Source organism: Protopterus annectens, chromosome 12.part0, assembly GCF_019279795.1.
Source record: "Protopterus annectens isolate FY-2018-M chromosome 12.part0, PAN1.0, whole genome shotgun sequence".
Lineage (NCBI taxonomy): Eukaryota > Metazoa > Chordata > Ceratodontiformes > Protopteridae > Protopterus > Protopterus annectens.
Window position 1 is genome coordinate 796781300 of NC_056746.1, and position 24316 is coordinate 796805615.

Genomic DNA, 24316 nt, shown 5'->3' on the forward strand with positions numbered 1-24316 from the left:
ATATTCTTTAAGTGCTACTTCAGGTGAATTGTGCCCCATAGCAAGATCTCTAAAGTGACGTGGTTTAAATTTCATTCGTGACTTACAAGTGACCAGTAAAAAAAAAAAAAGATAATAGAAAACCATCCCGCTGTAATGTCAGTCTTCTTCCAGATGAGACATATATGTGGTCTGAGTCTTATAATTAATGTTTATTTTATAGGGTCTTTATTGCGATAAGTAATTAGTTCTAGGTTGGGAGGTAAGACTGCAGGTTTTCTTTGTGTGATAGTTTAAATAGCTTTGAATGCTTCAGTAATATAAGCAAAATCAAGCTTCAGAAACAGAACAGAAAAAACATTTTATGCTGTTTACTCATATACATACTTTTTGTGATCTTATAGGACACTGGTCTGACTAGCAGGGATTTGATTAGTAGGAGAATTAAGGAATATAACACTATGATGAGGTAAGTGCTATATGAGCAAAAACTTGTCAATCCACACATACAGTTTGATGTTCTACATCAAACAGCTAAATAATGCATTTTATTTTTTTATTCTAGTTCTAGCAGCAAAACAGAACCATCACCCAAAACTCCTCGTCAGTCTTTGAGCATCAGACAAACATTCCTTGGAAGTAAAGCTGAGCAAAAATTCCTCAGTCCTCACTCACCTAAACAGGATTCTGACCGAAAACTGGCACTTAAGGGTAGGATACTGCCACTAAAACAGTACTGTTTTGTGCCAAGAAATTGTTTTTCTTGCCTTTCCAGAAGCTGTTTTATTAGTTGTTACAACTATTTTCCATGTTCATATTTTATTTTGAATATTTAAAAACAGTACAGTGTAATACAGTATTTAGGGACAGTGATTGGAAACGGTTTGTGGCTTAGTTTGAATACTATCTGCCTGTCGTCTTCTACTTTATGACCTTATTTGAGTAACTTTGTTGCCTAGCATCTTCCATGTCATAACTAAAATATGTTACAGTTTCATTCATTTTTTTGTGTTAAATAATTTATCCTGCATTTACAGAGAGACCTTTTGTATCAGCTGACACAGTATTGTCTTTTGCCATAAGTGCTTGGTCATACTCATCCAGCAATGCCTCAGTGCTTCTCAGCTAAAGATATCGATAGAGACAAAGAAAAATCCAAGCTGTCTGAAATTCATCAGGAAATAGCCAAGGAAAGGTCCCAGTTATTACAGGTCCAGCACCTAAGTTTCTGAGACAGTTGTGAATCCAATAATTTCTTGGATACAGACTCCGTCTCTGAAGTTGTCTTTCACTCCTGTTCTGATAGGTCCTATGCTGCAGTTTCCAGTCTTGCAGAACGGACCTTCAAAGACTGCTTCAGTAATGTCTTCTTCCATATCTGGCTGTTCCACTAGAAGTCTCATGGAGTTTGATGTTGGCCAGATGATGATGAGATTTCTGAGGGCTCGGATTCAGATGGGAGTCCTCCCAACTCTGTTCCAAGGAAAGATCCAGGATCAGTCTCTCCTGCCTTTGCTATTTAATCATCTCAGCTTCCTGCCCCATTCCCATTCCTAGAAGCAGTGTATACCAGATCTAGTCTTCCTGTGGTACCAGTGTCGGAGTCGACAGCTCTCAAAACTTTGGCTCTAAGTTCTTCTCTCACTGATGCTTTCGTGTCCAGCAGAGTCACATTTCCGGGGTGTCAGTGTCAGGGCTGTGGCAGGTGAGTCTACTTCGAAACGTTTTGAGCTGTCACTGCCACTCAGGGCCACCACACTTGACAATTTGATTCCAGAGTGCTCCTCTGGGCCTTCAGCCACTGGATATGAGAGAGCTTCTGACCTTTCCAATTTGGCTCGCTCTTCCTCAGCTTCAGTAGCTGGATCAGCCTTCGAGGCTGTGGAGAGGGCCATGGCTGGACCAAGGCATTTGGTATGATCCCAGGACTTGGATCCATCTAGACTCCCTTTGAAGACTCTACCCTCCTCTTCTCACCCTGGTAGACAGGGAAAGACAGATCCTTTAGGCTTCGAGACTACTCAATCCTTGAGGCCCTCTTCCATTTCCAACATGTCTCCTTTGGGTGTCCCAAGGCACATTCCATGGAAAAGGACCTGTAAGAGTAAGCATATCGACTCCTCTCTGAGTCATTCACTGAGGACACCAACTTAGATGAGGGAGAGGATTCTCCCAATATCCTCCCTTGCAGACGTCTCCTTCGTAGACGTCCTAAAATTGATGAAACAGCATGGGGGCTGGTCCACTGAAGCCCTTCTTTCCATGAGTCATTTCTCAAAGCTTTTGCTTCCAGCCCTTCAGTGTCCTGGGTGGTCCTTCCTCCCTACCCATTTGTCAGTCTCCTTACTCAGAAAGCTTGGAAGGGACCTGATCTGGCAGAACCCATCCCTAAAAAGCCAGATAGAATCTTAGCTGCTCCAAGGGATAGAAGGATGTCCTTCCATATCACTGTTGTAGTATTCTTCACTAAAGGGATTCCTTGCCAAAGGTAGCCCAGTATCTGGCCAGTATCCCAAAACTTAGGATTTTGTATTGACATCATACATCACGAGTATGCTCCCCACTCAAGGCATAGGGCATAAAGGTGACTTACATATGTACATACTTTAGAACTTCTTTTGTCCAAACCCCATACTTGACCATCTGTCTGATTGCTCCTTCCTTCAGTGTTCATTACCAAGCCACATTTCAGGTAAGTGCCCCGTTGGGGTTTCTTCTTATCTTTTCATACTTTTTTAGTCGTGAGTTTACATGTCATCCAGAATGGGAAAATGTTAGTAAGGGAGACAAATTTCCCATAAGGGTCGTCAGAAGCAAGTGTCTCTTTTGTTTGGGTGTTTCTTGCAACAAAGCCAAGAGTTTTATCTGCTAAGTGTTTGTCGCTAAGACACTATGTAGTCATCTCTCCTACTTGTCTGTTTACCTGGAGAACCACTGTCTTAAATTGTTGGCTCAAGATGCTGTGGTGGAGTCTTCCATCCCAAATGTTAGCCACCTGCCAAGAAGAAGGCCAAAAGAGTTAAGATATGATTCAGCTGCTGTCCCGCCTCCCCGCACGTCTTTCTCGAGGCTGGTTAAAGCCCAGAGGATTGCCTGGCTGTTACGTCCGATTCCTGTGCTGTGACCATATCAGAGGCTGGCATGGATTTGACTTCTCCGTACATCCTTGGAGGCTCTGTAGTCGTCCATCATAGATGTTGAGGGGGAAACTCGGCTGATTATTTCAGAGGGACCGATGGGGAGTCTGCAGATACTTGTTCAGCAGGAGAGTCCTACTGTGTTAGTTGAGTGCAGGCAAGGGTCTGAACCTCCCAGGCCAATTAGGGCAAACTTCCCTCAAAAGAAGTAAAGAAACAAGCATGTTTTCCCTGCTCCTAAGGATCCCCAGAGTGAACGCCAGGATTTTACCCAGGGGTTGTTTAATGCATTAATGGCCTTGAAGCCTCCCCAAGGAGTTCCTGTTCCTGTTTTCCCTTGGTCCTCTACCTCACTCAAGAGGCCCAGAGAGCAGGACTCTCCTGAAATGAAATTGGATTCTGGGTATGAGTCTTTGGCATATTCCTCTCAAATCCCTTCTCCATTGGATTATGGCTTTGAGAAAGAAGACTCAGTTAGCCCAGGCTCTTCCTTTGAAGTACTCCTCTCTTTTGTGGATACTATTTCTCATATGACTGTTCTCAGGTTTCTGACATTCAAAAGAAGTATTATGGGCTCCTGCAAATGAAGTTCCCTAAGCTGTCTGCTGTCCCTCCTGTCTTGGCTGCCCTTTTAGATACCTTTTCAGCAGCTTCTGTAGCCACAGATTCTCAACCTCCAGCCCCTAAGAAACCCCTAAAGATTTTACAAGGTGCCTGATGAGTGTAAGTTTCTCTACAAATGTCTGTCTGTTGACAGTTCTGTGGTGTCTGTCTTTTCTGACAAGCCCTCTTAGCTTTTGCCTTTTACTAAACTACTTCCTTCAGACAAGGACCGTAGGGACATGGAGCAACTGGACAAGAAAGTATCTACTTTTGCTGCCTTGGACTTTTGGCCTATTAATTACCAGACCTGTATGACCAGGTATCTTTTATCTCTTCTTTCTCAGGCTGTCTCTGACCTTCCTATTTCTGAAGGGAAGGCTTTGGCCCTCTCTTTACTGGGCTCCACTTCTCAAGTAGCTCGCCACTCCCTTAAGTGTAGTTATGATGTAGTTGATGCCTCATAAAGAGCTACAGCTTTTGGTTCTGTTTTGAGACTTTCCCCTTGGTTTCGTCTCCTGTCTTTGCCAGATGATATTAAGGCTAAACTGTTGAATGCTCCTCTTGATAAGAACCTCTTTGGTTCTGCAGCTGCAGTATAGGAGTAAGACCTTGCAAGAATTGAAATGTACTTTTGTTTCTCCTATTCTTAAGTTCCAGAGGAATCCTCCCTCTAAATCTGCTTTTGTTCAGACAACTGCATGCTCCTCCCAAAAGTAAGAAGGGTTCTAGGAGGGTTCCTTCTGCTAAGTCTACCAAGACTCCGACTTCTCAGAAACCTCCTTTTTGAGATAAGCCCAGTTCTAGCTGACTGTTTGCATCCCCCTTTCCTAAGTCAGGTTCCTTTGTCTCTTTGTCTTTGCTGTCTGTAGATCAGAGCGTGTGTATGTACCTTTAAGAAGCATTTCCAGATGTAGCACGTGCATATAAAGAGCAAGCAAGTGCAGGCAGCAATGCCAGTTTGAGAGAACAGCCAGTGTGTTAACATGTATGAGTGTAGTAGTCAGCCTGTTTATAAGTTTATTTAAATTTAAGTTACAAACCCTCATTCCTGATGTATTTGTGTGTAATACAGCTGCTTGAACATAACCCACAGATGCTTGTCTGTTTTATCCTGACCAGACGAGCGACACTGTCCCTTCCCAATTGGTTAAAGATCACTCAAGACACTTGAGTTCTGTCCATCATCTGTCATGGATACTTTGTGGCATGGAAGTTCCTTCCTGCTTTTCTGTGCATCCTTCAACCTCCTCAGGAACAGCTTTCTTTCTTCTCAGAACTACTTCAGGGCCTTTTGTCTCAAGGCACCATTCAAGCTGTGCCCCTTTCCTAAATGGGGAAGGAGTTTTACTCCAGAATGTTTTTGATCCCCAGGAAGGAAGGAACCTGGAGACCCATTCTGGACCTCTGTCAGCTCAAAACCTTTCTGAAGGTCCCTTTCTTTTGGATGTTATCCCTTCAGACCCTGTTTCCTCTTTCTCAGGCTTTCCTGGTCTGCCTGGATCTCAAGGATGCTTATCTTTATATCCCTATTCATCCCCTTTTCAAGAAGTTTTTGCAATTCTCTGTTTCTTCCTTGCATTTTCAGTTTTCTGCTTTGCCCTTTGGCCTTTCTACTAGCGCAAGGTTTTTCAAAAAATGTGCAACTCCTGTGATTGCTTTTTGCAGGATGAGTGGGGTTCAGATCTTTCCTTATCTGGACAACCTACTCATTCAGGCTTTCTCCCGTGAGACCTTGCTTCAACACCTTCACTATACTGTTTGTCTCTTGCAAAGCCTGGGGTTTACACCAAGCTTCCAGAAATCATTCCTGGTTCCTTCTCAGGATCATGTGTTTCTCAGTTGCAGGCTCCAGACCATCCCTGTGCTGGCTTCCCTGGCTCTTCCCAACACTCCTTCTGTAATCGTCTTTTCTCGATCCCTTCCTCGGGTTTTGATTACAGCCAGTGAGTTTCTAAGAGTGCTGGGTTTCATGGCTTCCACCATTCCTATGCTATGTCTTGCTAGGCTTCATATGATAAAGCTACAGTGGTTCCTAAAGTTAGTATTGGCTCCAAAACTGTCATCCTGTAGACTTCTTCCATGCCTCAAACGTGAGCTTCAGTGGTGGATTCATCAGCTGTCTCTCAACCCAGAACTTCTTTTTCAGCCCCCAGTTCCCTGTCAGGAACTTTTTTCAGATGCCTCAGACATGGGGTGGGGTGCCTCTTTCAGTCCCCTCAAAGTCCATGGTCTTTGACCCCCCCTCATCAGGGTTCAGACCACATCATTATCAAAGAGACGAGAGCTCTCCTTTTCATCCTTCAGACCTTTCATTCCCTTTTTCTTCCATGGCCTCTTAAAAATCTTTACAGACAATACCACAGTGATGTGGTACATCAACAAGCAAGATGGTGACACTGTCATATCTTCTTTGCAGGCTAGCTGTTCAAGTTTGGGATCTAGCTGTTCAGTATCAAGTGACTCTTCAGGCTGTATACATTCCTTCAGAGCAAAACACAGTGGCAGACTCTTTGACCAGGTCCAAAACAAAGGCTTATGAATGGATGCTTCACATAGATGTGTTTCTGGACATTGTCCATCAGAGGGGTACTCCTCAGGTCTTTTTGTCTCCCCTTTGAACAGACAACTTCCTCTCTTTTGCAACAGAGTCCCTAGTCCTCTGTCTTGGAAGGTGTATGCTGTATCTTTTTCATGGAAGGGGATATTTCTCTATGCTTTCCCTCCCCTCCCCCTTCCTTAAGTCCAGGATTCCTTCCTCAAAATCTTGTTGGTGACTCCTTTTTGACTCAGACAGCAATGGTTCCCTCTTCTTTGCACCTAACCAAAAGCAGTCACCACAAGTTACCTCACAAGTAGGACCTACTTTTACAAGACTAGGGGTGTCCCTCATCCATCCTCACTTGTTCACTCTTCAACTGAGATTGTGGGTGATAAGGTTTTGATCCTTTTTAGGCACCTTTTTTTCCTGAGGACGTACTTAGGGTTCTGCAGGAGACCAGAAAACCCACTACCAGGAAATCCTATATGTCCAAAATGGAAGAGATTTTTTGTTTGGTGCCTTGCTCATAACCAGGGTCCCTCTTTCTGTGAAGATCCCTGTGATTCTGTCTTATTTGTGTGAATTTGTTCATGATGGGTTAGCATATTCTTCTGTTAAAGCTCACCTTTCAGCTATTTCTTCTTGTCTGCCATTAGCTCTTCTTCTGGCTGCTAGGTTTGAGATCAAACAATTTCTTAAAGGTGTCCTTCATATCAGACCTCCCAGGAAGCCTTTTCCACCTTTCTGGGACCTTAATTTTATTCTCGAAAAATTGACTCAGGCTTCTTTTGAGCCTCCAGCTTCAGCTTCCTTACAGCATTATACATAGACTGTTGTTCTTTTGGACTTAACTTCAACTAAGAGAGTGTCTAAACTCCAGGCTCTTATGGCTTCTCCTCCTTGTTTGGTTTTTCATAGGGACATGGTGTCTTTTTGTAATCATCCTTCTTTTAAGCCCAAGATGGTTAATGAATTGTCTCTTAATCGGTCTGTTGCTTTGCCCTCCTTTATTCTTTCTCCACAATCTTCTAGTGAGAAGATTCTTCACACCTTGTATTTGCAGATACTATTTGGATAAAACTAAGACCATTCACAAGTATGAGCAACTTTTTGTTTCCTTTCATTCCAGATCTCTAGGTTTGGCTGTTTCTAAGCAAACCATTATTCGTGGTTCTGTAATGTTATTTCTTTTGTTACTTCTTTCTTGAGAAAAGCCTTTCTTTCTCAGTAAAGGCTCATTCTACCAGGGCTGTGGCTTCCTCTGGTGCTTTTTCAAAGGCGGGGATACCAATTCCATCCTTGATGCTGCTACTTGGACCTCTGTCCATACCTTTACAGAGTATTACAAATTGGATGCTGTTTCCAGAGTGAGAGCCGGCTTTGCCAGAGCTATCCTTCCTGGGTTTCTTGAGGGGGTCTTCTGGGCCTTTCCCTTCCCAAGTCTCCTCTTGAGCTGTTGTACTCTTCCCTGTAATGAATATAGTGCAGCAGTGATATGGATGAACATAGTACAGTTGTGTAATATCTTACCATAACTGTAGATGTCCTTCTCTTCACTGCTGCAGTATTTGCTCCCTCCCTCCTCCCCCTTCTGCTCTACTCTTTTCCTTTTTCTCTTTCTGGATGCACATGTCCCTCTTACTTCCTAGGACTATTGTTCATTCTGGGGCTATTCAGTTCTGAGATATATACGTCCGTATGTCATCTTTGCGGGGAGCATGCATGTGATGTATGACATTTATTCAAAATCCTGCGTCTTTGTTTATACTAGCTGGACATTGGTCTACCTTTGGCTGAGAATCCCTTTAGTGAGGAATACTGCAGCAGTGTAGAGAAGGACAGCTACTGTTATGGTAAGTGTACTTTCTGGGTGAAGGCTCCCCAGGTAGATGCCATGGTGGTAGCAACAGCCACGAAAAAGGAACTTTCTGAAGAGAGTTCCTTTGTTCATCCCATAACAGGAAGATTAAGGCTTTAGGGGAAACAGACATACTGTTACAGCCACTTTCTCTATTTGTGCATTGATTTATATGGCTCACTTCCAGAGGGATTTGATTCAGGAAATTTCAAATTCTCTGGCAGGTAACCTACCAACAGATGTTAAAAAGCTGTGGGTCCCAGTTGTCAGTCCTACAATCTCTGCTACAAATGTATCCATTAAGACAGCTTTCCATTGCAACAGATGGTGCACTCCATGCAGCTAGTACTGGCATTATGTTGCTTTGGTATGCCTGGATGCAGCTGTGTGACTTTGCTTAAAGCTTCAGAACATCCTTCATCAACACTCGTTATGAGGATTCCACTCTGCTTGGACAATAAGTCAAAGACATGTTCACCAGAAGTGAACAGGTTGATAAAACCTTGTCTGCCATTGGAATATGTTTTTCAACCCCTCAGAGATCCTTCTATAGGAATCAAAGAGGGGTAGAAAGATGTGGTTCAAAACATCTCAAGGCTTTTACCAATACACTTTTGGTGACAGGCCACCCAGAGGCAGAGTTGGAGGCACTTCCACAGGATGTAGCCCCAGAGGCAGCGGTGGTTCACAAAATCAAGACTTCCATGGTCCATTCACAGAGAAGCCTTTCCAGCTTCCCTGGATGCTTAAATGGGTGCTTGCAGTTTAATTCGGGGATGCTTCTCCATACTTATAACTCGAGATTCATGGGTATTAAGGATCATTTCCAGAGGTTATACAATTCCCTGTTTAGAAGCTCCTAAAATAAAAATGAAAGATTGGCAAACATTCCACCCAGTCAATTGGAATCTGCAGCGACAGCACTTCAGAAATTGCTAGTTCAAAATGTCATCCCATGTGGTCCCGCAAGACCAATTAGAATCCAGAGTCTACTCAGTGTTCTTTTTAGTTCCAAAAAGGACAGGGTACCTGAGAACAGTTTTGGATCTCATCAAATTAAATAAATTTGTAAAATGGACAAAATGCCAGATTGTCATGGTACAGTCCATTCTGCCATTTCTCAAAAAGGATGATTGGATGTGCTCTGGAGATCTCTAAGATGTCTACTATATCACATAAAGATCCAGAGGCAGTCAAAAAGGTTTCTCAGTTTCTGGCTGGGAGCCAATCGCTTCCAGTTCAGAGAACTGACTTTTGGTCTTGCCACAGTTCCCCGGGTGTTCACCAAGATAATGGCAGTGTTGGCGACCTTTCTCGGGCTACAAGGGATCCAAGTATTCCCTTATCTGGATAATTGGCTTTTAACTGTTACCTCCAGGAATCTACTTCTTACACAACAGTCATTCCTACTAGAACTGTCGTTCATCCTGGGTATTTTCATCAACATAGAGAAGAGCAAGTTACAGCCTACAAAGGTTACAAAGCATAGAACTCATAGACTGTCAGACACTATACATCAGATGTAAAGCTACCCTCATCGCTGAGCAACTCAGTCAGTTAGGTGGCTTGTCCACTTTCCTAGGCTTGACAGATATTAAGACTTCTAGGGCTAATGGCTTCCTCAGTAGTGATGGTCCCATTGGCCAGATACCATATGAGAGTTCTATGGTGAACATTAGCGGTACAATTATCCCAAAATTTCATCCCTTTCACCACAAAACTTGACTCGCACAAGTGTGCAAGAACCATATCCAGTGGTGGATTGCATCTGACTTAGTCAATCTGGGCAGACACTTCTCTCCTCCGATACCCAAAGCTACAGCAAACATGGACACCTCCCTTCTTGGATGGGTGGGGGCATTTTGAAGGGAGAACAGTCTAAAGAATGTGGTCCCCAAAAGAGGCCAACCTTCACATCAATGTCTTGGAGTTGAAAGCGGTCCTACTTGTGTTGCAGGCACTTCAGGACCATCTACCCAATATTGTGATTGCCATACATTCAGTCAACATGTTAGTAGTTTGGTACATCAGCAAAAAGGGTGGAACCAGATCATGCCCTGTTTGCAGAGAAGCCATGAGAATCTGGCAGTGGGTAATGTCTTTGCACTGTTTTCTAGTAGCAACATGTATACCTGAGACATCCAACATCCTAGCAGACAAGCTGATCAGAACTATATTACTGCCTCACATGTGGTCTGTCAACAAAACAGTGGCAGCATAGATTTTCAGCCACTGGGGCCAAATCTTCCTGCGACCTTTTTGCATCATACCTACACAACAAATGCAGAAGTTACTTTGCCCTTATTCCTCCACAGGATCACTCTCCGAGAGATGCTGTAGTCCATCCTTCGCCCCCAGGTCTCCTTTACACCTTCCCCCCATTCCCGTTATACCTAGGTTTATCCAGAAAACAATGGAGAGCAAGACCAAAGTAATCCTTATTACCCCTTCTGGCCTCAACAGGTATGATTCCCCTTTCTTTGCCCTCACTGAGGTCACCCATCATAGGTGCTGGATACCTTCCTGCATCTCCTCACACATCCCTCCGGGATGTGTATCAGACCTGCAGATCCTAAAACTGGCCGCATGATTTCCCCAGTTCTAACAATTGCCAGAAATGCAAGGCTTTCTACCTGAGTAGTACAAATCATTTTGTCCTCTCAGAGGAATTCTGCCAGAAAGACTTACAAGAGCAAATGAAAATGTTTTTTTTTTTTTTTTTTTTTTTTTTTACCTGAGTGTTTCATAACAGTTTGGACCCCATTTCAGTACCTCTTCCAGAAATCCTCATATTCATTTCAGAACTTTCTCATGTCAAGGTCTAGTTATTTGACAATTATAGTACAGCTGGCAGCCATCTCAAACTTCACATTGGCTTCAACACCATTTCCATTTCTTCACTCAGAATCTCTAAGGCCTTTTTGAAAGATACCTTTTTTTGAGGCCTTTAGTTCATGATCCAGTCCCTCCCTAGGACATTACCATTTTGCTACAATCATTAACTCATAAACCCTTTGAACCCGTGGCATCCACAGATATGAAGTTTCTGTCCTGGAAGATGATATTTTTGGTGGCCATCACTTCTGCCAAACGAGCATCAGAACTTTAGGCACTTTTGTGCAAGTCTCCCTTCCTGATCTCTCTTAAAGATAGTGTCACTGAGGACAAACCCATATTTTCTTCCAAAAGTGGGTTCCGAATCAAATTTAAATCAACAAACTGATTTGCCAGTTATCTTCCCCAATTTCTCAAATAAAGGGTAACATATATCACATATATGAGACGTGCACAGACAACTCAGGTTTTACCAATTGTATCAAGACCTTCAGAAAAACAGACCAATTGTTCATGTCCTTCTCCAAGAAAAAGTTAGGTCAGTTCTGTCTCTAAAGTTACTCTTTCAAAATGGATAACTAATTGCATTTTCTTTGCCTATGATTCACTAGTCATGTCTCTACAATCAAAGCATAAACCACATTCTACAAAGACTATGGCAACATCTATAGCTTTTGCTGGATGAGTTCCTCTAAGTGACATATGTACAGGAACAGCTTGGTCCTCAATTTATACATTTGTATCTCACTATCAGTTAGATGTACAGTTCAGGATGCACACATCTTTTGGTTCTGCCATTCTCAGGAGTACCCTTGCTTGAGACCACCCAGGTACCCGTCTGATAGATTGGGAATCCATCCCATATGTTGAATCATGCGAAAAAAGACCACATCGGGTATGAAATTTGTGTACTCACTATAATGATAGATCTGTGTTGTCTTGTTTTTGTCTGGTTCAACTCCCCTTCTGCCTTCCCCTGCCAAAGCTGTCTGGGCTGATAGTTCTACTCACCACTTCTGTTTTCTGTTTCTACGTGGAAGGTAGACCTTGCCTAGATAGAAGTCAGTCTGGATTCTGGGATGTCAGATCTTCATGTCTGGCAGGTGTTCTGATGGATTTTTCCTCCAGGCTCCTCTTCAGAATAGTAGTAGAGATCCCAGTGTGATGAAAAGCCTGTCTGTATTGGAAAGGGTAGTTGGTCTTGCTGTGGTGTTGGTGGGAGGATGCATTCTTGGCCTTGCTGTTTCTTTTCATGGACTTTGGAATCCAACTTGCCCCCCCCCCCCGCCCTTGAAGAATAGAATTGGTAGAAAATTCCCAGCAGCCAGGGAGGAGATTGTTGCACCTCTACTCAGTGCGACTGTTTCTGGGCTCTTCCTATTTTTTTTAACAGTTAGTCCATGTACAAGGTATCTTGGGCATGCCTTCTGTCATCCTTAAGAGGAAGATGCGTTCCTCCATTTCATCACCCTGAATTACCATCTCTGAGAAAAGGAAAATAAAAAACTAAAAGGCTACTGGAACCCAAGTAAACAAACTAAAATCATAGTGAAAGAAAATGTGCTGCTTGCAAAGACATAACAGTGTATGTGCTTGAATTTACTGTTTGACTTTTTCTTTTGCTTACTAGTCTGCCTACTATAGTGCCCCATTGTGTGCTGCTAGCAGCTTGCAGTGGTATCCATTCCCCCTTATTTCTTCCACCTTTCTCCTCAGACATTTATCCCAGTTGCAATAACTATTTCCGTCACTAGACGGCAGTGTAAACCTTACTGTTCACAGCCATATCCCTAATTGTACTAGTTTGGGATAGACATTTCTGCAGTACTTCCCAAATTATTCAGCTTATAATAGTCCCACTTTAAGCATGTTGCTCTACATTGGCTCATAGTTCTAAAATAGCCCCAAAAGCTGTATCCCAGTGAACCCTTACCTGTCCAGCCTCAGACACTCACTGATAGTTCCATTTCCACTGATTGTTCCCAGTAGTATCCTCTCCTCAGCTCTATCCACTCTGTTCGCCCTGTGGGCTCACTCCGCTCCCCTACCCTCATTTCCCACCCACCCCCAGCACCTCCAGACTTATACTCTACAATACCACCCCACCCCCTCATCAACCAATACACTCCTACTTCATCAACAAAAGATAACCTTTTGACCCATCCCCTATCTCCCTCCACACCCCTCCCACAATACTCAACCTAACCTGCTTAACTAGCTATTCTACTTAGTACACACCCTCCCCAAATCTTCATCTTCACTATGCTACCAAAACCTTCATACTTCTCAACTCTAACACTACTTCTTTTAACCTTATCCTGCACCAATTACCTTACCCAGCCCTTAATGTCTAACCATTCACCATCATTTCATATTGCAAACTTCCTTCCCAGACTACACTCATACTCATCTATCCAAATATCCCCCTGCCTATATCCCATCAATGATTATCTACTCTTCCCTTACAAACTCATTTCACCATATAAACACTCTACCCCTCTAACCACCCAAACCCTAAGAAATCAAATTATACTCAACTCTGATACCAAGCAGTCCTCCAACATAATTCATCTAATCAGTATCCTTCTGTCAGGTGACATACACCCAAACCCAGGGCCCCATACCCCCCCCCCTATTTCATCCAAACCCATCCTATTTGCCTCTCTAAATGCCCAGAGCATAGCCAACAAAATCCCAAACCTCCATGCCTGGCTTCACCACAACAAACCAGACATACTGTCTATTTCTGAAACTTGGTTAAAGCCTCATATAAAAGACTCAGAAGTAGCTCCACCTAACTACTCTATCATCAGAAAAAGACAGAACCCACAAAAAAGGCGGAGGGGTAGCTCTCCTATTACTCATCCTCCTTATCAGTTACTCCTTACTCTAAACCCATACCCCAGTTCACCAATGCTGAACTAAGTCTGGCTCTACTTAAATTGAACAGACACAAACACATATGTATAACCTCCCTATGCATCCCCCTGGAGACAATATCTCAGTACTCAAAGATATCCTGTCCTGGCTCTCCACCAACATTAGCAATGAAACTATTTATTTTGGGTGACATGAATATTAACTGGTTCTCCATTCAGTGCCTCACAACTCCCTAAATATTAACCTATATAATTTCTCTCAACTTATCAATGCCATAACCAGACCCTCCAAAGACACCTCCAGTGGTAGTACCTTAGACTGGATCTTAGTCTCTCACCCTCATTATTTCCTCTGATAGTGGTATACTCCCAAATTCTCTGTGACCACCTCCCCACTTTTACTCACTGCCTTCCTTCCCCAATAGAGCTATCTCATAACTATATCTTTACTCGCTACGTAAAAATTTCAATCCCAACACCTTTTCTAACTCTCTAAAATCTATAAACTGGAGCCCTCTAAAAACTTTAACCCTAGAAAATGCTATTACCTACATCAGCACAACTTTCTTAAACCTCTTGGACAGCTATGCCTCCCTAAAATCTAAAAGAATAAAAAGCAATACCACCCCTTGGCTAACCAAAAACACACTGTATGTCATGCGCCTTAAAGACAAAGCCTGGGTTTATCACCCTAAAACTAAGTCTCCCTCCACTCTTAATGAATACAAAACTACGCAACAAGGTTAAAAAGCTTATTATAGCCGACCTAAAAAATTTTATTTTTCCTCACTACAAAACAGCCGTAAAACAAACCCACAAAAATTCTGGAACAGTATTTCCACTCTCCTCAATCCTGGCAAAAAAAGAAAACCCTTGTCCAGACCCTAATGCACTAGACACAGATCTGGCCTCCCAGTTTAACTCTTTTTTTTCATTGACTCAATTGCCAAACTAACCTCAACCTTCTCTAACAACACTACACCCCCTACTTCTTCACTCCCTCCTAAGGCTTCACCCTCACCATCACTCTCATGCACCTTCACCTCTCAACCCCCTCCTTTTTTATCAAGCCCATACCCACACCTATCATAAAAAAACTAAAACCCTGCTCCAATGCCCCGATAACATTCCCTCATACTTTCTATCCATAGCTGCCGATGCTATTGCCTTTCCCATCAGTATACTAATCAACCGCTCAATGCAAGAAGAATGTGTACCCCAACTATGGAAAAAGGTCTTCATCATACCCCTGCATAAGGGTGGCAACAACAATAATAATATCACTAACTTCCACCCGATCACCATCCTATCACCAATCTCTAAACTTCTTGAAAAATGCATCCATCTACAACTTCTTCCCCATCTCACAGACAATCATTTACTAACTCCCACACAACACAGCTTTAGACCCGGCCACAGTACAACCACTGTCCTTCTTTCCTTCCTGGAAATTGTTAATAAAGCCCGCAACTCCGGCTGTACAGTTTCTGCCCTCCTACTTGATCTGTCTAAGGCCTTTGATACCATATCTCACAACCTTCTGCTAGCTAAACTCTCTAATCTAAACCTATCCCCTTCCTCTCTCAACTGGTTCAACAGCTACCTCTCAAACAGACAGCAAGCAGTCAAATGGAAAAAAGCTACCTCCTCCTTCCTCAACACCCCCACTGGTATCCCTCAGGGCTCCATTCTGGGTCCCCTGCTCTTCAGTATAGTCATAAATGATTTCCACTGCTCACTTCCTAATGCAAAATGTATCCAATACGCCAATGATTCAACTATAATCTGTTCTTCAACCTGCATCCCCACACTCATAAGGCTGACACAAGATGCTTTCTCAACCACTGAGCAATGGATGTTAGATAATCACCTACCACTCAATGCCTCAAAAACTAAGCTAATTCTATTTACCCCTTCTAAATCAACCATTGTAGATAAAATCTTATTCTCCATCAACACCCAGAACAAGTATGCTTGAATTAGTATCTGAGACCAAACTACTAGGCGTCCACATTGATGACCAGCTTAAATTTAGCTCCCACCTTCAAATAAATATCAAAAAACCCCACCAAAAACTTGGCATGTTCTATTGCCATAATCGCTACCTCACTCCTTCTACTAAGTTTATTCTCTCTACATTTCTCATCCCTTCTCTTTTTTATGGTGCTGCACTCCTAACAAACCTGCAATCCTTTCTTAAGACAAAACTCTCCTGTTGCTGTAATAAAATTGCTAAGTTCGCCACAAGCCACAAGTCTTCTACCCATCACTGTGTAGCCCTTCACAAATTAAACTGGTTAGAGCTGCCCAATTATATCACCTATATTCAACATATTAATGCGCACACACTCATTTTCACCCCATCCCTCTGTCCCTCTCTATCCTCCCCCTTTAAAATGCACTTCCCTGAAAGACTCTTAAGATCTAACCATCAAAACCTAATAGAACTGTACAAACCTACCCGTCCCCCAGGCAAAAATCTCTTATCTTTTGCCCTTGCACGTCAATGGAACTCACTACTATCATCCACCCATACCTCTGTAAACCTATCTTGTTTTAAAAAATCGCTTCACTCACACCTCATATCCCAGTGGGAATGCTTCTGCTCCCACCCCCATAATCTCCTCACCTCTCTTCACCTCTGACATCTCTGGCACCTTATTCTCTCCTATTCTAATATATTGGTTTAGTCGGAACCATTCCACTTGTAAATAACTGCTCAAAAATTTACAAGCTTACTTTATCTCAGAAATTGTATCTTAAATGCAATACTTTTACTTGAATGTCTGTACTTAGTGCAACCATACATGAATTGTAATTCATGCCTCTGAAATAGTAACTTTTGAATGCAATCTTTTTACTATGTTTTTACTAGTACTTCTGTACTTACTGTAACCAGAACTTTGTGATTTTCGTTGCTTGTTTTTGGAGCTTTTCTCCCCAGGACTCCATTGAAAACGGGTTCTTCTTGGTCCAGTGGACTATCCTGGTAAACCAACTGCAAATAAATAAATAAAATAAGAGGTCCACAAGCCTGGCCACAGAATGGGTTTCTGTAGTGGAGGCCATCTGGGAGAATATTTCCTTTGATCCTTAGGGAGTAGGTTATATTTCATACCTGCTTCCAAAAATGGTGGTAGTGTGGAGCTTTATCTTGTTGCTATTTTGTAGTGAGCTTGGCTGTACCTTTATTGTATGATCTTTGTTCTTTTTGTTCCCAGGACCACTGCAGGGGCCAAGGTAAGGCATGGGACTTAAACCCTGATCTCCTGGTCTTGGATCTTGTTCTCCAGATAAGAGTGATGGTTTGCTGCTGGATTTCTGACTTTCTCCTTCTGCGTTTTGAACATATTTGTAGTTGTGAGGTCATGCAAGGGAGGTGAATAGCTATTGTGAAGCCTTCTGCTGGTTCCACAGGGTTTGGTTGCTCTGGGGGGGGGGGGGTGAGATCATGCAATATAAGAGTACCTTCCCAGTCATTATTCAGGGTCTTTCCTTTGGATGCCTGCCTATGGGTGGGACTTTGTTTAAGTCTTTCGCACCTGGGAAGTTCCTGCCCTTTGCTCTTAGTTCAGGGGTTGAATGGAGTTCTGGAGCTGGCTGATCACCAGTCTGTCTTGGGGTCTGTCCTTCATCCCTCCTCCACTTTACTGGGGGGAGGGGGGGCTGAACTCTAGGCTTGCCACTCTCTCAGGGCTTTTTGCTTATTAAGATGGGAATCCTTTTTTTTTATTGTCTTAACGTCACCTTGCCTTTTTTTCTTGGGTTAGCTCTCAGGACCTGATGTTGGGAGCTGGCTCCCCCACCCCCCCCCCCAGTCTTTTTTTTTTTTTTTTTTTCCTGAGAGTGACTTGTTCTTTCCTCATAGACCTTCTATACGAGATGAGAGAAGCAGCTTTATGTATCGGCAATTAACAGAAACAATCTTCACCAAAGGTGGTATTTTAATGTTTATTTCTGCAATGCATATCATGAATAGTGTGCGTCAATATATGTGAATCTATTTATGTATATAAACAATTATGGTTGAAGTCATTTCATTAACTAATCATTTAACGGAATCTTTTAAATGTAGTAATACTAGTGATCATCAAATAATCAGAGGTAGGCATAAGAAATTGCCCATAGAAATCATGTTTTACATAGGAATAGTAATCATCCTGGATATGTATTTCGGAATATCATTAGAGGACAGGGTATGAGAGTCTCAGTGATATCTCTAGGCTTAATAGAGAGTTACAGTAAATTAGAACTGAATTTATGGACAGGAGTTACAGTGAGAAAGAGGTGAATCTAGAATTGAATAAGGTTAAGACCTTAAGGGGAAGGGCCAGCTACACCCTATTTTTCTGATCCAAAAGCTATAAGTATAAATAGGAATGAAGATTTAGAGCGAGATAGACCTACACCAGTAGCATGTTTATACTATTCCCACAATATCAGACCTATTTGTGGAATAGTTAAATGAAACTGGCATATTTTGACATCTGATAGTGACATCAATAGTTTAATTTGAAGTAAACCCAGGTTTGTCTTCAGAAATAGAAAATCTCTTAAATGGTTGTTATGTTATGAACCCAAGGAAAACTATAACCTGAATTTGAAACAAGGTACTATTCCTTGTGGTAGTTGTAATTTTTGTAGCTTTATCAATGTTAGTTAAAATAGGTTTACACATCCATCTAGTGGAAAGGAATGTGTGTTTAGGGTAACAGCGAACTGTCGTACTAAGAACCTAATTTATCTGGCCCATTGTATAGTTTGTCAGAGTTTCTACATAGGGAAGACTAATAGGACATTAATAGAAAGGGTGAGGGAACATGTGAGGAGTATTGGGCAACGTGACACAAGAAAAATCCCCTTTCTAAACATATTTGTGACACCAGTGATGAACATAGTTTCAAGTTTATGGCTATAGAGGTTGTAATGGAAGATATGAGATTAGGGGACATTTCCAACAAAACAGAGTCTAGGGAATTGTTCTGGATGCTACAACAGCAGGCAGATAAAAAAAAGTAAAGGGCTTAATTGGAAGGTCTCATTGAGACCAGCACTTAGAGCTAGGAGGACATGCAAATGATAATTAAAGTTTTAACAAAGGGAGTGGAATTGTTACTTGATCATTTTGAAAGATGTGTTCTTATTGGTTAGAAAAATGTATGTTTTATGTATCTGTGTGTTTTATTATGTATTGTTATGGTCTGAAGAAGCTGAATTTATCAGTGAAAGCATTTACCATTTTTATCATTATTAAAGTTCCTACCTCCTACCACAAACGGTGGTTTATGTGCTAATATTTTATTGAATTATTGAATGGGAGATGTATTGGATAGTAGTTAATGTGTGTTTGGTAAGATAACTTCCAAGATGGCTGCACATTGAGTAACAGCTTTAACATAAATTCAACAGCGAAGGCCAATAGACGTTTGTGTTTGAGTAAATTTCAGTAACTGACTAGTAAGTGTACTGCTGGGATGCCAGGAAAAAATACAGAGCACCTGGAAAAAATCAGCTACAAAATACTGAGGAAGAAGCACTGACTGGGGAAAGTTCTGCAGCTCAGCAAAAAGCAATGCAACCTCCAAACATGACTTCCACTAACCTACAGGAATATATAAGACAACTGCACACAGACCTGGTTAAAGTAAATGAAACCCACCGAAGGATTATATCAACACAAACAACAAAAAGCTGACAAAATGGAAGAAGCTTTAAACAGATACTCAGATTAGGTGACAAAGCTGCAAAAATCAGAGGTTGAAATGAAGAAAATGCTGTCTGAATATGAGACTGCTCAGGAAGAGATGTTTAAAAAAATAATAGAATTAGAAGACAGAGCACATAGGGAAAACCTGAGATTTTCAGCTGTAGCAGAGAACATGGAAGGAACAGACTGCATTAGTTTTATGAAAGTACAAATAAGCAACTGGACTGGTGTTCCACAGCGGGGGTTGTTAGTTGAAAGGGCACATTGTGTGTATGCTCCAAACCTAGCTATCAAAAAGCAACCTAGACCTTTAATAGTAAATATGCAATCCTATCAGCAAAAGGAGTTGATTCTGACAAAAAGTGTGACAGAAGGATAAAATACTAAAAGTGGGAGACAGCAGAGTGTTTGTGGAGAAGGATTACTCATTGTACACCAGAAAGAAGAGGAGTAAATTCATTCCACTATTCAGGTGATGTTGAGACACTGGTGTGAGATTCAAACTGCTGTACCCAGCTGTCTTCAATGTGCTCTTCCCTGGAGGGACAAAATCGTTTTTGATGAAATACATACAAAAGAGGAAATACAGAAGTTTGTCCAACAAAAGATGAGCTGTAGAGCAGAAGGATATTCTGCTGCTTATTCTCCTGGTAATAAAGACCACAGAGAGAGTGTACCTGTGGAACCTTTTCCACTGTTTCAACAGAAAATGTTGGAGAGAAGGAAAGGACCATGAGAGTTGAGTAGAAGAATTGAGAGTACGTTGAAATTGACGCAGAACCATGATTTTGGAGATGGAGATGAACAATAATAAAACCAGTAACTTAATGTGGGATTACAGTGCAATAATTGTACTTGTGAAATATGACAGAACAAGAAAATCTGGAGATATTGGACTTTTTCAGAATTTGTTGGACTTGTGGGGAGCTTTAAAGTATATGCCCTACTTCATGTCATTAACGTTAGGAAAAATGCTTTAGGGAGGGGAAGAGATGGGAGAAAGGTAACTTCAAGTAAAGAAAACATTTTTTGTAATATTACTACTTTTGTGGTGTTTGGTTTTCCTTGCATGCTACAAAGTAAAGTTTTCTGTCATGTTTAAGTGTAATGGGGATTGTAAATAGGTGTTTTCCCTTTCTTTCTCCCTTCTTATTCAGTTTTAAGAAATGTAGGCACCGCAATGTAAAAAAAAAAAAAGCCTGGTGAAAAGAGCCGTATGAAATTTAATGTGCTTTTTCTTAGTCTTGCATGGGGGGATGACTGGATTAAGGATCTTAGATTGATTTAGTAACAAGTTTTAAGAGAAAGCAAATAAATGAAAAAGAATATTGAATACTGTGAGCATTTTTTCTAGCAAATGAATGCATGCTTAGTAGCAATTCTGTATCTGACCCTCATGTCTCAATGGAAACAATCTGATAAAGAGAACCTGGCTGTCTGGTTCTCATATATCCATGGACACAGTCTGATAATGAGAAATTGGTTACAGTCTGGTGAAGAGTGATTGGGTGGGGGAGAGAAACTGGCTAGGAGATACTGTTCTCTGAAAGCATTCAGGGTTTTTCAAAACTGGGAGAGCTATAAAGACAAGACAAAACCAATTAGCACTTAGCACAGTCAGCACCATGCATCTTAGCTTGGATAACCTTTTTTTTAGGTTAACTCAATTCTATGAGTATGGTGTCAGTTTGGAACATTGTTCCTATTAGGAGAGTAAAACTTCAGTATTTGAAGATATACATAGTTTTGTGTGTTAGTATTAAATTAATATGTTTTAGGTGGGTATTGGAGGTTTGTTTCATTTGTTTGAAGGCTTTCAGTAAAACAAAAAATGTTGTAAGATGTGAAGTAGGCTCAAATGAATATGACAAGCAATATCTATATAAAAGTTCAAACTGCCAAACTATGTATGTATCTTACACAAAAGCTGGAACTAGACATTTAACAAAAAAGATGTTGTAGATGAAAGGTGAGAATAACAACTTTTTAATACAATGATGCTTTATTGAATGTCATTAAATGTCAATGGTTCCACAGATAAATACAAAAAAGAAAGAATAGTGAACTATATTAAAAATGTAGAGTCCAAATAGCTATGTTACAGGAGACGCACTTGGAAAGAACTGAACATGTGAATTTGATAAAGAAAGGTTTTCAGGATGGTTATTCATCAGAATATCTGGGACAAAGGAAAACAGTAGTACTTAATTGCAAGAGGAGCTCAAGTAGTGATGGAAGAGGATAAAAGAGATAATAGTGGCAGATTTGTAGTGCTAATGTGCTACTGGCAAGGGAGGAAGATTACAATAGCATGTATTTCTATTCCACCTAAAACTGCTATAATGGATCTTAAGAAAATTCTGGGAGACATGATCAGTTTTCAGCAAGGATGATCAATGTAGGTGGAGACTGGAATTTGATTTGCAACAGTGAAAATGTGCTTGGGGGGCCCAGAAGGGAAAGTATAATAAAGGAAGGCAGATTTTTGAAGAAATTTATGAAAATGTTTGGCATAGAAGATGTGAATTTGGTAATAGGAGTTCGAAGTGACTTTACATATTATTCCCCAAAATATACAAATTGGGCTAGACTATACAGAATTTACACTTCACAGGAACATGTGCATTTAATTGAAGATCATTATACATGCCCAATAACTATTTCAGGTCATGCACCAATAATAATAAAATGAGACGCTGGTGCTTTTCCACCTATCTTTTGAAAAGAGAGGAATTTAAGGATTGGGTTGTGGAAATTATTTAGGAGCTATTAGAGAAGAAAGAAATTTCTTCTGAAAATATAGCTAGGGGGTAGGACAAAATTAAGGTGGAGTTTAAAAATAGGGTGGAAATAAAAGAAAGGGAGCTATAGTTAAGAAGTAACAAAAATTATTTAGAGGGACTGATAAATGGTGAAGTATTATAAAATAGGGGGAATCTCACAGAACAAGAGGAGGGTCAACTGTAGAATGCTAAGCAGAAAATAAGGGATTACCTCGATAATGTAAATGAGTTTAGAAAGATTGCTGTTAAGCAACTGTTTTTTAATAGTAACACTAGAGCACAACAACCCAGGCAACAGAATGTAGAAAGAGCTGTCATCAAGCTTAAGGAGCCTATAACAAGGAAAGTAACAAGAGATCATGTAGAGGTATTAGAAATATTTTGGAAATTCTATGAAAATCTGTATGAAGACGAGAAATATGAAACTCAAGAAAAGATACAAATGGAAATTTTTATGGAAGAATTAAATATACCAAGGTTAGAGGTAGATGAAGCACAATTACTAACAGGATAGGAGGAGATGAGATAAAAATTGTGATGTATAACCAATCTATAGAAAAGTTGCCAGGAATAGATGGTGTTCCTGTGGAAGGTTGGAAGCTAGGAGGGAAAAAACATAAATATCTGGAAGGTTTTGTTTAACAGTATTTTAAGAGGAGGAGAAGTACCAACATCCTGGAAGAACACAGTGGTAGCTGTAATACTTAGAGGGCAAAGATCCATCAGATCCAGCTTCATACAGGCCCATTTCAGTACCAAACCATGATTATAGAGTGTTCAGGTTTGTAATGGCTAAAAGAATGACAAAAGTAATGCTAATGCCAAAATAGATATATTTGGATCAGTGCGGTTTTGTCGAGGGAAAGCAAACATTTGACAGCATTAACAGAACATTGCTGATCGAGCCGGAAGCAAAATGTAATAAAGTACCATTGTTGTTGGTAGGTCTTGATGCAGAGAGAGCATTTGACAGTGTAAGCTGGGACTTTATGAGCAGGGCAATGGAAGCATTTGCATTTCCTGAAAAACATTATAAGGTTGATTAGGAGGATACGTGAGGGATCGGAGGTGAAAATTAACATGCATGGGGGTCCTCTCTGATAATTTCTGCCTGAGCAGAGGAACCAGGCAGTGGTGTCCTCTTTCCCCTTTGTTATTTGCATTGTTTGTAGAACCATTGGCAAAGAAAATAAGAGGACTCAGAAATTCAAGAATATAGTTGATATGGTAGTCAAGAAAAGCTGGCTTTGTTTGCAGATATAATTTTATACCTGCCAAAACCAGAAAGGGACATTGCAGTGTTGTGGAGCATTCTGAGAAAGTTTCAGATCTTTTCAGATAACAAAATTAATGAAGCTATAACAAAGGCAATAGCCGTAAATTATGTACCCACATATGAATCGGTTCAGCAATATCCATATTTATGGGGACAAGATGAAATGAAGTATTTAGGAGTATGGATTAAATGTTTTTCTGGTGTGAGAATGTGAGAATAGACTAAACAAAAGATAATACAAAAACTAAGAAAATGGAAGCTTTGTTATATGGATGATAACATAAAAGCAGTTAAAATGTTTTTACTCCCGTTAGTCTTATACACAGGTCAGGGATATTTTTATCAACCAGAGAAGAAGTTGTGGATAGCAATTAATAAAGAGCTGAAGGACTTTATCTGGGAAGGGAAGACTGCAATAGTCAAGTGATATGAGCTGATTCTTTTAGTGCAACAGGGTAGATTGGGATTTCCCAGTAATCATGCAGAATGTTATATCTGTGAAGCAGCAGAAAGTATCTGAAGAACTAAGCCAACACTGGAATGGAGAAAGTTGATTCTGCAGATAGGGATGACTGCAATTAGGGAGACAGACAGTAGGCAAGAGGGAGTTGGAATTTATTGGAGAAAACTGGCAAAAGAACCAAGATATTGGGAGCAAATAAGTAGAGAGGGAAAGAAGATAGAATGGGAAGATGCCAGGAATTTATTTGGACTGCAGGT

At 41.0% G+C, this 24316-nt stretch overlaps 1 protein-coding gene across 4 annotated transcripts in view; it reads left to right on the forward strand.

The window, feature by feature from the left end:
• The window catches only part of ARHGAP21 (Rho GTPase activating protein 21), a 2418417-nt gene that overhangs the window by 1994115 nt on the left and 399986 nt on the right, over window positions 1-24316 (forward strand). For all 4 annotated transcript variants that reach the window (XM_044089838.1, XM_044089836.1, XM_044089837.1 and 1 more), the window contains 2 exons: window positions 384-448; window positions 545-690. In XM_044089838.1, coding sequence (XP_043945773.1) covers window positions 384-448; window positions 545-690 — 211 coding nt within the window. The remainder of the gene's footprint in view (window positions 1-383; window positions 449-544; window positions 691-24316) is intronic.